The sequence below is a fragment of the Callithrix jacchus genome, chromosome 7 (genome assembly GCF_049354715.1).
Source record: "Callithrix jacchus isolate 240 chromosome 7, calJac240_pri, whole genome shotgun sequence".
In the NCBI taxonomy this organism is placed as follows: domain Eukaryota; kingdom Metazoa; phylum Chordata; class Mammalia; order Primates; family Cebidae; genus Callithrix; species Callithrix jacchus.
In genome coordinates, this window is record NC_133508.1 from 121142403 (window position 1) to 121155843 (window position 13441).

The 13441-nt window shown below is 35.7% G+C and overlaps 1 protein-coding gene and 1 long non-coding RNA gene across 2 annotated transcripts in view; one reads left to right on the forward strand and one right to left on the reverse strand.

The window, feature by feature from the left end:
- The window catches only part of LOC128928201 (uncharacterized), a 73574-nt gene that overhangs the window by 59359 nt on the left and 774 nt on the right, over window positions 1–13441 (forward strand). The window contains exon 3 of the long non-coding RNA XR_008473005.2: window positions 10257–10445. This is a non-coding gene — a long non-coding RNA (uncharacterized LOC128928201). The remainder of the gene's footprint in view (window positions 1–10256; window positions 10446–13441) is intronic.
- The window catches only part of TTLL7 (tubulin tyrosine ligase like 7), a 92417-nt gene that overhangs the window by 55117 nt on the left and 23859 nt on the right, over window positions 1–13441 (reverse strand). The window contains exons 10-13 of the mRNA XM_002751007.6: window positions 3712–3859; window positions 3553–3626; window positions 2169–2304; window positions 132–218 (exon numbers count right to left, since the gene is read on the reverse strand). Coding sequence (XP_002751053.1) covers window positions 132–218; window positions 2169–2304; window positions 3553–3626; window positions 3712–3859 — 445 coding nt within the window. The remainder of the gene's footprint in view (window positions 1–131; window positions 219–2168; window positions 2305–3552; window positions 3627–3711; window positions 3860–13441) is intronic.

The window sequence follows — 13441 nt, forward strand, 5'->3', positions numbered from 1 at the left end:
TAACTCTTCCTGCACTGGGCACACAGTCCCTATGGTTCCTTTAAAGCAGCACCAGTCATTCGTATAGTGAGAAGTATCAAGGGCTAGTAGGATCTACTTTGATAACTAAGGAAGGCAGAGATATACTGCACCTTTTGTCCTCGAGCCTTGGTAGTTTTTCCCATCAACTTTTCATCATCAATTTCACATTGCTCCAGAAGATCCAAAATATCTTCCTCCTTCAAAAAATATTCTAATTAAAATTACAATTACTAATGGACTCTAGAATTTTTCCAAGGTGATTTATCTCCACAAATTAATACAGAGTAAGAATTCCTGAAATTATTTCGTGAAGATTGCTGAGATCAAAGGAGACATATTAAAGAGTAATGGAAAATTCTCTTGAAACTTTCACTAAAATCTGGCATTACAATTAATGCATAGCCAAAATCTTTTCTGTATTATCATAAACAAATGTATATTTATAGTACAGTATAGTATTAACATTTTAAAGTATAATACTTCAATAAATTAGTGTACTGGACACTAAAATTTTTGGAAAGTTCATGCTAACTTCCAGATTACAAGTTTATCAATCATTTCTATACAGATTACTGCAAAATAATATTAAAGCTCCAGACAGAAAACTGATTATTGGACTAATAGTTTCACTTAGAAACAATCTAATGTGAGTATTTACTGACTGGGCACTATTTAATGAAATGCTTTCAAAATTTTACTGATTGCACCAAAGTATTTTTAGAACTTTATAAAGGTTTTCACTCTTTAGTCATCAAAAGTGGCACAAAGCCACAAGTGCCCTAATACTTTTCTTGTGTTCTTCTAGAGTCTTATTCTGAATTGAAAGCAAATTTTGTAAAAAACATATACCCCAGTGGATATTGAGCAAGCCAGAAAAATATGAGTATAATAGCTATACTGAGAGAGGTATAATCAACTGTATCACTGAGTTATTTAAGAAAGTGTTCCAGAACAGGTTTCTGAAGAAACTCAAAATCTCACTGTGCAGTAGAAATGTGTAAAATAAGTTACTCTTTGTCCCAATCTAAGAAAATTTGGCTATTGAAATACCAAAAGATTCTTATTATACATTTTTCATTAAATAATCATCCTACAAAGAATTCCATGGATAGCAGTACAATATAGTTAAAAAGAAACTCAAGGAGTTCTGCTTCTGTTTAGGAGAAATATTATAGATAATACTTTTATCATAACAGCCAGAAAAAGCCAGATAAACTAAACCATCATATTTTCTAAAACACCAGAAAGCTGTAGGAAGTAATGTAAAAAACCTAAATTCCAAAGAGCAACAAGTTCTTCCTAGAGTAGAGATGAGTGGCCACTCTCTTCTTTGGGACCATTTGTAAAGTCTGGTCATAGGTAGGCAGAGATCAGGTCTAAAATAGAGCTACTAGGATAAAAAGAATCTTCTTGAAATCCTCCCTTTTAGAATTACGAGATACTATATTGAGAGGTCTGACTACCCTTCTGAGAGACTATGTAGAGAGAAAGAGATACCAGCCAGCTCGCAGATGTTCCAACTATCTTATCTGACATACCAGACATGTGAGTGCAGCTACCCTGGATTTCTAGCCCGATTTTGGCATTCAAATATATGCTACCATATGATTCACTCCAAGGAAGACCAGCAGAATAACCACTCAACTGTGCCCAGCAAAGATTGCAGAGTAATGAGCAAATAAATGAAGGGGTTTATCATGCTGTAATAGAAAACTGATGGACCTTTTACTAAGATGTACAGATTAGACTTTGTGTGTGTCTATGTGTGTGTGTGTGTTTCATTTACTTCCTCTCATATGCCAGACCTATCATGTATCAAGAAAAAAATACTACACAATGTTTGTTATAATCAAAAAACAAGAATGCTACAAACCACTAGGTTAATTCCATGGGTTTCTTTATCCAGTTGCATATATACATCTATATAATAAGACATGTTATTATAGTGATATTACAACATACTTTGTCTTGGTAGATACCTTATTTATGAAGTTGTTTATCATGAAATGTTACTAAGTGTTAAAATGAAAAGCTTGAGGAAAGCATATCTCAGAAGTAAAATGTTTTCATATGTTGGAAAGGTGGCTTGTCTGTAAAGACATATTGTTTAGCTTTATTCTTTTTTCTCTATATAAACATTAGCTTACCTTCATCCTTTTCAAAGGATTATTCAGCTCTCGCTGGAATGAAGCTGCTCTTCCTGAAAGGAAGGTCTGAAAGGCAACAGCTAACAAATTTTCATACTTTTCAAGTAATGCTTTATCTTCAGGAGGATAAATTCGTCTACAGCAAAATCAGATAAACCAATTTTTTTAAAAGAAGCTATCATAGCTCAATAGTTAAGATAAACTACACAGATAATCCTTGACTTCCTATTCCATACTAGTCACAATGCCAGATATAAGGATTTCTATACTGATTAGTGTAAAATAATATTAAATATTAAACCTCCGGACAGAAAACTGATAATTGGCCTAATAGTTTCACTTACTAACTTTCTAACGTGAGTATTTGCTGACTGGACACTATTTAATGAAATTCTTTCAAAACATTAATGATTGCACAAGAGTATTTTTAGAACTTTATGAAGGTTTTCATTCTATAATCATTAATAGTGGCACAAATCCACAAGTAAAGTTTATCTGGAGAATTAGCATTAAACAATACAGTTTTAGAAGGTACAGTATAAGAGTTTAGTTTGGGGGAAATGGTTGGAGAAGAATGGTGACTGGGCAAATTGAAGAAATACTGAACTTTATAGGAGAGTGTTCAGATAATAAGAGATACTGCAGAAGTTTTATTCTTAGTGTGGTTACTGAAGCCTACAAAAATGTAGGCATTGGTTCTGATTATCTCTTTTGTAGTGATAAAATTTGCCTCTCTAGTAGAGAGAAGTGGGTAGAGGTAGAGTGGGTGAGTGTTCTCATTACTACTGTTGATGGTGTTAAGGCCATGGAAGAACCTCTTACCGTGAGTGCAAGAACACCCTCACACATTCCTTTATCCTGCTCAGACAATGTCAAAAGTTGGAAAGTGGGCAATCTTTCCAAGAACACAATGAGTTGGGTGGGAGGGAGGGGGTTGATCCTGTCAAGGGTGATATTATAGAAGAGTTCCAGCTTAGCACAGCCCACATCCTCTCCACTGTCTCATACCTAACTTCTTCAAACATTTTCATTATTTGCCTGGTTCCTGAAAAAGTACAGTAAGCACTATGGATTGGCAGGAATAATACCAAGAGACCTGAATTCTCACTGTTTTTAAAACACTGCACCATAACTAAATAAAGTCACAGAGTAACAGCAAGTTAAAAAGACCTCCTACAACCACCAGATCTGGCTAGCAGGAGCACTGTCAAGTCTGAACCATCTCCTTGCTGACTACCTTTTTTTCTTGAAAAATTGTAAGCAAAAAGCACCTGACTGGAATGAAAGAACAATGCTTAAAATAAGCACACAAGATTAAAACATGAAGAATCATTGCTTTGATACTTCATTTTTTCAATCAATACAAAAATAGCAGCACAGTTACCTATAGTTCCCCATATGTCGATTTTCATGTTCTTCTCGTGAGATCTGCTTTCGTACTTGAGCAAGTCTCTCTTTCTGGAAATGAGAAAAATTTTACAAATAAACCTGACAAGTGAATCATGCAATTTAAATTGTGGGTACTTTCTTAAAACTTTCATACCAACTCTTCTTTCCGCCTCTCCAACTGGTGTCTTTGCTGTTCCCAGTCTGAGGAGCCTGGTAAGAGCCTCTTAATTGAATTTTGACCATAAAGCCTCCTTTGAGCCTCAGCTTTTTGTTTGGCCAAGTTTCTCCTTTTGTCACTAGTCCTAAAATATAAAATATAAGTCTATATTCTAGAATTCAAACAAGTTCTGATCTTATCCCTGTGAGGAGAATTTGCAGAACAGGAAACATAGTGAAGCTACAAACCAATGCTGATTAAATTTATATATTCACTTAACAGTATATTCATCTAACCATACCTCAAATATGGCACTCTGGTAATAGATTTGGTAAACAGAAGTTCTGTAGATAAAGAGACATAATGGTAACAGTGCATGTTTTAGAAGATCAGAGAGACCTAGTTTCACATTTCACCCCAACAATTTACCAATATACAAACTTGGAATGGTCAATTAACTGCCTAGTTTGGAGATCGGTTCCCCATCTAAAATGTTAGCAATAATGTTTCCTCCTTGAGTTCTTATAAAGATTAATTTGTGGTAACATTAACAGGTACTCAATAAGCAAAGGTTCTCTTCTCCTTCTTCAACCAACTCCATTTATACTGACCACTCTTTAATACATTTTCATTTCTGACCGAAATCCAAGCCTAACAATCATTACTTATTTGAAAACATCTGCAAAGTCCTTCCCATTTTTTACTCAATTAAAAAAATTTACTTATAACACTCTGATTTTCAAAGAAAAGTCCTGTTGTGGGATTATTTCCTCTAAACCACTTTCTCTCTCTTCCCTGCTATGTAGCTAGTGAAATAATACAAGCCTGAGGATTCTTCTCCCCAACCCTCCAACTTAAACTCTACTACACCATCACTGAAAGACCTCGAAGGAAGAGGGTGTACTTCAAGAAAAAAGGAAAAGCAAGGCCAATTCTGAGCTCACCTTTAGGAAAAAAAAAAAACAAACAAAACCAAAACAAAGAGTTCTGTTCTTAAGTTTACCTTTCCATGCTTCTATTGTCATTAGGCTGGTAGGGCCCAGACAAGAGTGTAAATCAAAGGAAAGGAGACAAGAAGTCCATCTGCCAGCTTCTAGTGCAGAGGTAAGAGAAGTGCTTACATTTACATATTGCCTCATTTAATTCATAAGGAGACTGCATTAAGAATATATGTCCAAGGCCCTAAATGATAAAGAGTGTTCTTTTGCCTCAAATATGTACCATCTTCACAACTTGACCTTGCAGGAATGTTAGGAAACTGATCCATTCTCTTTCATGACAACATTCTGGCTTGAGTGGCAAGAGGTCAACAGGTGATCAAGTAAAAGGAATAATTTGAGAAAATAAATAAACACATCCAGAAAACTGTAAGTCATTCAGGATTACTGGAGCTCTAGGTGAATACAAGAAACTCAGCTTCTCACATGGGCTTGAATACTAAGTTATTGAGCCTCAAATTTAAGTGAAAACAATGAAGGAAAACATATTTTTAAAAGAGAGGGGCATAATTATGTTTGTATGCGTTAAAGATTATGCTCTTGGCAGTATATAAGGTGGCTCAGAAGTAGATGAGAAAAAAGCAGGAATTTAAGATGAGATGCTATTTCATTAATAAATATAAAATATGAGTGCCTGGAAGAGGGGAGCAGCAAAGGGATTAGAGAAAAAGGATAAGTTTAGAATAATATTTTGGAGGAAGAATGGATCTGCTCTGGTGACTAATTCAATATGAAGAATAAGAGAGATGAATTTGCAATAACACCAAGACTTCTGATTTCAGTAATTCCACTGGCACTTTCAATGATGAATACAAATTTGGCTGAGTTTCCCTAATTAAAGGTAAAGGAAATGCCATGGTTGAGGTAACTCTTTAACTTTTGATTTTTTCGTTTTATTATATCTAGAACAATCATTTTATCATCCTATCATATATCAAGGAATGTATTATCATATAGCCATTTAAAATGGGTAAAATCTTTCCATTTTATCTAGAATGATCATTCCTATATAGCATTCAATTTAAAAGAAAAAGAAGAGAGGAAAGGTAAATAAATGAAAAGAAGAATAGAAAGGAACAAAGACCAAACAATCCATAAGGGGAAAAACTAGAGGAAGCAAAAAATAGGAATGAAAAACTAAGAGGAAGGGAAAATAAAGAAAGATGTTATGATAAGTATTCTGTAAAAGAAATAAACATAGATCTAAATACATATCTACACCAAACAAAGCACTCACAGACAAGGACATTGATACATAAACAGTTTGAACACACACAAAGAATAACAACAAAAATAAGCACGTAGAAGTTCCTTCAGACACATTAATAAACGAAGAAAAGTCAACCACCCTGAGACATTTTTTCAATAAAGGAATGTTCCCCCATTCAGACTTTTAGGAATATTGTCATTCTAAAAACTATTTGCATTTCTATGAATATTCACAGGCATAGATCAGCACTAATAACTCTGTGTTCTTATATCACAGATCAGAATAAAAATTTAACCAAAGACCAAAAAGATCACCATTCACTTAGCATTTTTCTTTCAACTGTATCCATCATATATTGACCTAAGCATTTTAGTATACCACTTTCTTGAGTCTTTTCCACTACTTTTTACCCCATAATTCCATCCAAGAGATTTCTCTAATCACTGGCTTCACATGCTCTATACTCCAGGAATATGGAACCACCAAAAGTTCTATGAACTTTTTTTGCTATGTCTCACTTCCTTATCTTTCTACAAGTAGTTGAATGGAATGCCCTCCCTCTACCACTGTCGTCCAACCCAAATTTTATTCAGTACTGCCTATTTGTTAGTTCTAGATATGGCCCTGGGTATACAAAGAGAACCAGATAGGGCCATTACCCTCAAGGACCTGACCAACTAAAGGAACTGAGGGCAATGGCATATAAACAAATACATAGGGTATGATGAGCACTATTTGAAATGTGGGTGGGGAGGTATGATGATCCACAAAGCATTAAGTAAACCATTTTGCCTCAGCAAAGGCTTCAAATAGAATGTCAGGATCCAGCTAGGTTTTATGAATGTGTTGACAAAAAATCTGGTATTCTACACATACAATGGAATGTTATTCAGCCTTAAAAAGGAGGAAATTCTGACATATGCTACACTGAGAACTTGAAAACATTATCCCAGTTACTTTAAGCCAGTAACAAGGGGACAAATACACATGATTCCACTCTTATGAGATACCAAAAGCAGGACACTCAAATTCAAAAAGACACAAATATAGTGATGGTTTCCAGGGACTGGGGAAAGGGAGGAATGGGGAGTAGGTGTTTAATGGGTAAAGTTTCACCTTTGCAGGATGAAAAGAGTTCTGGAGATGGATAGTGGTAATAGTTGTACAACAATGTGAAGTACTTAATGTCACTGAATTACACATTTACAAATGGTTAAAAAGAAAACTTCAGGCCAATAACCATGATGAACATAGATGCAAAAATATTCAATAAAATACTGGGAAACTGATTGCAAGAGCACATCATAAAGCTTATCCCTCACCATCAAGTAGTCTTCATCCCAGGGATGCAAGGCTGGTTCAACATATGCAAGTCTATAAACATAATCCATCACATAAATAGAACCAAAGACAAAAACCACATCATTATCTCAGTTGATGCAGAGAAGGCCTTCAACAAAATTCAACAGTGCTTTATGCTAAAAACTCTCAATAAACTGGGTATCAATGGAATGTATCACAAAATAATAAAAGCTATTTATGACCAACCCACTGCCAATATCATACTGAATGGGCAAAACTGGAAGCATTCCTTTTGAAATCTGGCACTTGACAAGGATGTCCTCTCTCACCACTCCTATTCAATATAGTATTGGAAGTTATATTATAGCCAGAAAAATCAGGCATGAAAAAGAAATAAAAGGTATTGAAATTAGGAAAGGAAGAAGTCAAATTATCTCTATTTGGAGACAATATGATTGTATATTTAGAAGACCCCAGCATCTCAGCCCAAAATCTCCTTAAGCTGATAAGCAATTTCAGCAAAGTCTCAGGATACAAAATCAATGTGCAGAAATCACAAACATTCCTATACACCAATAACAGACAAACAGAGAGCAAAATAAAGAGTGAGTTCCCATTCACAATTTCTACAAAGAGAATAAAACACCTAGGAATACAACTAACAAAGGAGGTAAAGGACCTCTTCAAGGAGAACTACAAACCACTGCTCAAGGAAATGAGAGAGGACACAAACATTCCATGCTCATGGTTAGGAAGAATCAATATCATGAAAATGGCCATACTGCCCAAAGTAATTTATAGATTCAACACCATCCCCATCAAACTACCAATGACCTTCTTCACAGAACTGGAAGAAATCACTTTAAGTTTATATGGAACCAAAAAAGAGCCTGCATAGACAATCCTAAGCAAAAAGAACAAAGCTGGAAGCATCACACTGCCAGACTTCAAACTATACTACAAGGCAACAGTAATCACAACAGCATAATACTGGTATCAAAACAGAGACATAGACAAATGGAACAGAACAGAGGCCTCTGGAGCAACAGCACACATCTACTACCAACTAATCTTTGACAAACCTGACAAAAACAAGCAGTGCAGAAAGGATTCCCTGTTGAATAAACGGTGCTGTGAAAATTGGCTAGCAATGTGCAGAAAGCAGAAACTGGACCCCTTCTGACACCTTACACTAAAATCATCTCCAGATGGATTAAGGACTTAAACATAAGACCTAACACCATAAAAACTCTAGAAGAAAACCTAGGCAAAACGACCCAGAACATAGGCATAGACAAAAACTTCATGACTAAAACACCAAAAGCAATGGCAATAAAAGCCAAAATAGAAAAATGGGATCTAACTAAACTCCAGAGCCTTCTGTACAGCAAAAGAAACAATCATTAGAGTGAACCAGCAACCAACAGAATGGGAAAAAAACCTTGCAATCTACCCATCTGACAAAGGGCTGATACCCAGAATCTACAAAGAACTAAAATAGATTTACAAGAAAAAAAAAAACAAAACCATCCAAAAGTGGGCAAAGGGTATGAACACACACTTTTCAAAAGAAGATATATATGAAGCCAACAAACATATGAAAAAATGCTGATCATCACTGTCATTAGAGAAATGCAACTCAAAACCACATTGAGATACCATCTCATGCCAGTTAGAATGGTGATCATTAAAAAATCTGCAGACAACAGATGCTGGAAAGGATATGGAGAAATAGGAACACTTTTACACTGTTGGTGGGAGTGTAAATTAGTTCAACCATTGTGGAAGACAGTGTGGTGATTCCTCATGGATCTAGAAATAGAAATTCCATTTGACCCAGCAATCCCATTACTGGGTATATACCCAGTATAGTCCTTTAGTATAATATAATAGTATAATCATTCTATTATAAAGACACATGAACACATATGTTCATCGCAGCACTGTTTACAATAGCAAAGAACTGGAACCAACCCAAATGCCCATTGATGATAGACTGGACAAGGAAAATGTGACATATATACACCATGGAATACTATGCAGCCATAAAAAATGAAGAGTTTGTGTCCTTTGTAGGGACATGGATGAATCTGGAAACCATCATTCTCAGCAAACTGACACAAGAACAGAAAATGAAATACCGCATGTTCTCACTCATAGGCAGGTGTTGAACAATAAGAACACGTGGACACAGAGAGGGGAGCATCAAACAGTGAGGTCCATTGCCGGGGTGGTGTAGGGGAGGGACAGTGGGAGGGAGGGTGGGGAGGAATAACATGGGGAGAAATGTCAGGTATAGGTGATGGGGGGATGGAGGCAGCAAACTATCTTGCCATGAATGTACCTATACAACAGTTTTGCATGATCTGTACATGTACCCCAGAATCTAAAGTACAATAAAAAAAAGAAAGACAGAGAAAAAGAAAAAAAATGGTTACAATGGTAAATTGTATGTTAAATGTATTTTACTACTATTTTTAACAATTAGTTGGCAATCACCAAAAGGACAAAAGTGAACAAATATTAAACGAGAACAAGTGCAAAGGTACAGAAATTTGAAACTGTACCACAAAAGAGTTCTTAGGAAAGTCACTTCCATGGCAAAGGCAAAAGAACAAGAAATGATCAGGTTGGAGGGAGATCCAAAGGCCAGCTCAAAAAGTGCTTTGTATATAATCAAAACATCAAAAAATGCCTTGCACGTAATTCAAAAGAGTTTAAACTTTATCTGACAATGTGGAAACAATCTGATCAGAATATCAGGGCTTATAAATCTCTATTCTGATACTGGCATCCCTCAGGGTTCTGTCCCCGCCCTTCTTCTCAAAACATACAGTCCAACTGTGTGATCTCATCCTTTAGATTTAAGGGCAATCTATACATGAATGTCAATCAAATAGATCTCTCTATCTCCTGGGGCCCTGTATATCAAATTTTCCATTTAACATTGTTTCAAAGCATCTCAAAATTAGCATGTTTAAAACTGAATCATCTTTCCTTTTCTTTCTACCTTCCCCCATTATTTCTCTAAGCCTCTTTCTCACCTATAATCTTCATCTCAATGAATGGCACATCATTAGACAAGTCACCTAACCCAGAAGCCTAGAAATTACAGGAGATACTTGATTCCCAGTACCTATTGCAATGGTAGTGGACTCTGAATAAACGGTTGCTGAATGATTTGCAGAACAGCAGAATGGAAGCTGCAAAATGGGATGGAGGTTAGTGCTGGAAACAGGAAGGAAACCAATAAAATAGCCCAGGAGAAAGGTAAGAAGTTTTTAACCTTGGAGAGTAGACAGAGAAATAAAAGTGATAGAAATTTGACAAGATTGAGTTGATTCAAAAGAAAGTTAAGTATAACTTCCAGCTTCCTAGCCTGGACTTTCACACGAATCATTCTGCCATTAACTAGCAAAGCAAGCTGGGTAATTATTATTCTATTGTACTTGTCTATGAACATATATCTTTCTCTTTTAACAATTGAGCTACTTAAGATGGGGAAATTTTATTCATTTTTGTATCTCCAACTTCTATCAAATTATATAAGCTCTTTAAAAATGTCCAGTAGACCAAGTGCAGATCAAGCCTGTAATCTCAGCACTTTGGGAGGTCAAGGCAGGCAGGTCACCTGAGGTCAGGAGTTCAAGACAGCCTGTCCAGCCTGGCCAACATGGTGAAACCACGGCTCTACTAAAAACACAAAAATTAGCTGAGAGTGACGGCAGGCACCTGCAATCCCAGCTACTCGGGAGGCTGAGACAGGAGAACCCAGGAGGCAGAGGTTGCAGCGAGCTGAGATCGTGCCACCACACTCCAGCCTGGGTTACAGAGACTCTGTCTCAAAAAAAAAAAAAAAAATCACTATATGAATGATTAGGTTTAACCTTTGTGGGTGGGAAGTATTTGATATTGTTAGCAGAGAAAAAAAAGACAAACCCATCAAGAGGAACATGATGGATCGAAGGAGAAAATAATTCAACTTCAGCAATATTAAATTTAAGTATTATCAGAACACTATCCATCCATTCATTTATTTATTTACTTGCTCACTCACTCATTACATGTTTATTGAATACTTATTAGAGCAGGGCACCCATGGTACATGGTCAGCAGAGAGCTGCAAACGCTTGACTAGAGCTCCAGAATGGGTCAGAGCTAGCGAGAGGAACCCCAATCCATATTACTACATACATGCAGACTCAAAAACACCACAAAAAGTAGTAAGATTGACACAGCAGAAAAGAGGGCTGAGGCAAAAACACAGTGAGAAAACAACAGGTAGGGAGCAGAAAGTGAGTGAAATCATAAGCGAAGACTAAGGAATGCTCAAAGTTAAGTAAACTCAGACACTTGGTGTCACAGAAGGCCAGTGAGGCTAAATGTTCAATGGCGGGGTGGCATTAAATGCTGCAAGCCTGTAGCCCATGAATTAGTTCTAAATAAGGGACAGACAGGCAATTTAACTTAATTTAATTTAATCTAATTAACAAGTATTTCAGACCCAAGAACTCATGGGATTGTGAATATCTTTTCTAGGTTCTATTTTAATGATTGTAATAGAATACTTATGGAAGAAAAGATTCTTCTTATTAACTCAGTAACACCATCATAGAATTTTCCTTTTATTATAGAAAAAAGAACTTTTACTTGTTTTACATATAACCCTTTTCATAGTTTCTGGTCTCTGAAGACCCCAAGCCTAATGTTTTAAAAAATTATTCGAATCTGAATTCAAATTGCATTCTACCATCCAAGTAAAAAAAAAGGATCAACGCTGACCCCCTCCATCCAAGGTTCTGTTTTCACAGAAGTTGTGATGGAATATCCCAAGCAATTTACATTCTTCTAAATTTCCTTGAGACTAAAAGCACGTTTACAAAATGAACCGCTATATATGAGGTCATACTATAAACAAAGCACTCTAGTGACACTGTGAAGAATATAAAAGTATGTACTCTTCAATTTCAAGGAGCTTAAATCTAATTGAAAAGAAAAACCAGCTGTGCCCAGGTAAAACAGCACAGAGGATAAGAGAGTAAACAAACTGAAAAGCCATATGCTATGCAGGCAAAAAGTCCTTCTAGAGCTCCAAGAAAGAAAAGATTAATTTTGGTCAAAAGGAAGACTTCATAATAAAAAATGGGATTTGAGTCATAGGCAATAAGGAAAGGCATTCAGACTAGAGAATAGAATAAATCATCAGTAAGAATGGGCAAGCTATGTGTGAAAAATAATGAGACAATCAGCCTAACTAAAACAATCTGGGTTGGAGAGAAACAGGAAATAAGACAGAACAGTTAAGGTTAAGTTATATTAGAAACTTAGGCTACATGTTGGTAAACAGAACTCTATTTAGGTTCTTGAGCAGAAAGATAACATAATGAAAAGAAGATCATTCCCAATAGTCTGATTAAAATTAATGTAAATAGGGGTCTGTATTCACAGAACAATTCTTTTTGTCCAAAATTAAAACACTCCACATGAAAATTAATCCTATGTAATAAAAAGACAAGAATTTTCCTAGTTCCTGCCTAAGTTACTATGACATGCTCAGTGAAACCCAAGTCTAACACATGCACCCATGGAGCTCTCCACCCAGCTGGAGAGAGAAGGGACTTCTGAAACATAAGCCTCATTAGCATATGCTCCAAATGTTAAGAACTGTGCTAAATTCTCTGTGGATCAACACTAAGAAAGATAAATAAAATGAATTCCAACTTTCCCTTAGTTTTAGGTCTAGAAATTTCTGACTGCTGAAACTATATATACCTCATGTTTAAAAACACCCTACCTCACTTTTAAAAATACCAAAAACACCCACAGATAATATCCTGAATTGTTACCATCAATGGCAAAGTCAAAATATATGCCAAAAAAAAAAACAGTAATAGTAAACTTTCATGCAAAAAAAAAATGTACAGGCATATTGCTAATCCAAAATACTTAATGTACTTGAATAAACTAACAACAAAATTCTCATATTACATCTCCTTTTTTACTCATTTCTTTTAGAATAATTGAAATATAAGTAGAATTTAGACAAGTTCATCTTTCATCAGGCAAAAAAGACCACATGAAAGTTTCTGAACAGGTTTCTATGTCCATCTCCTTTTTTTAGTGATGCTGCCCACACGAAGCTACATCTTAATCAGCTGCTTGGAAACATCTTAAATTTAAAATTGCTTGAAAGCATACCCTAACTCTGCTAGAATTC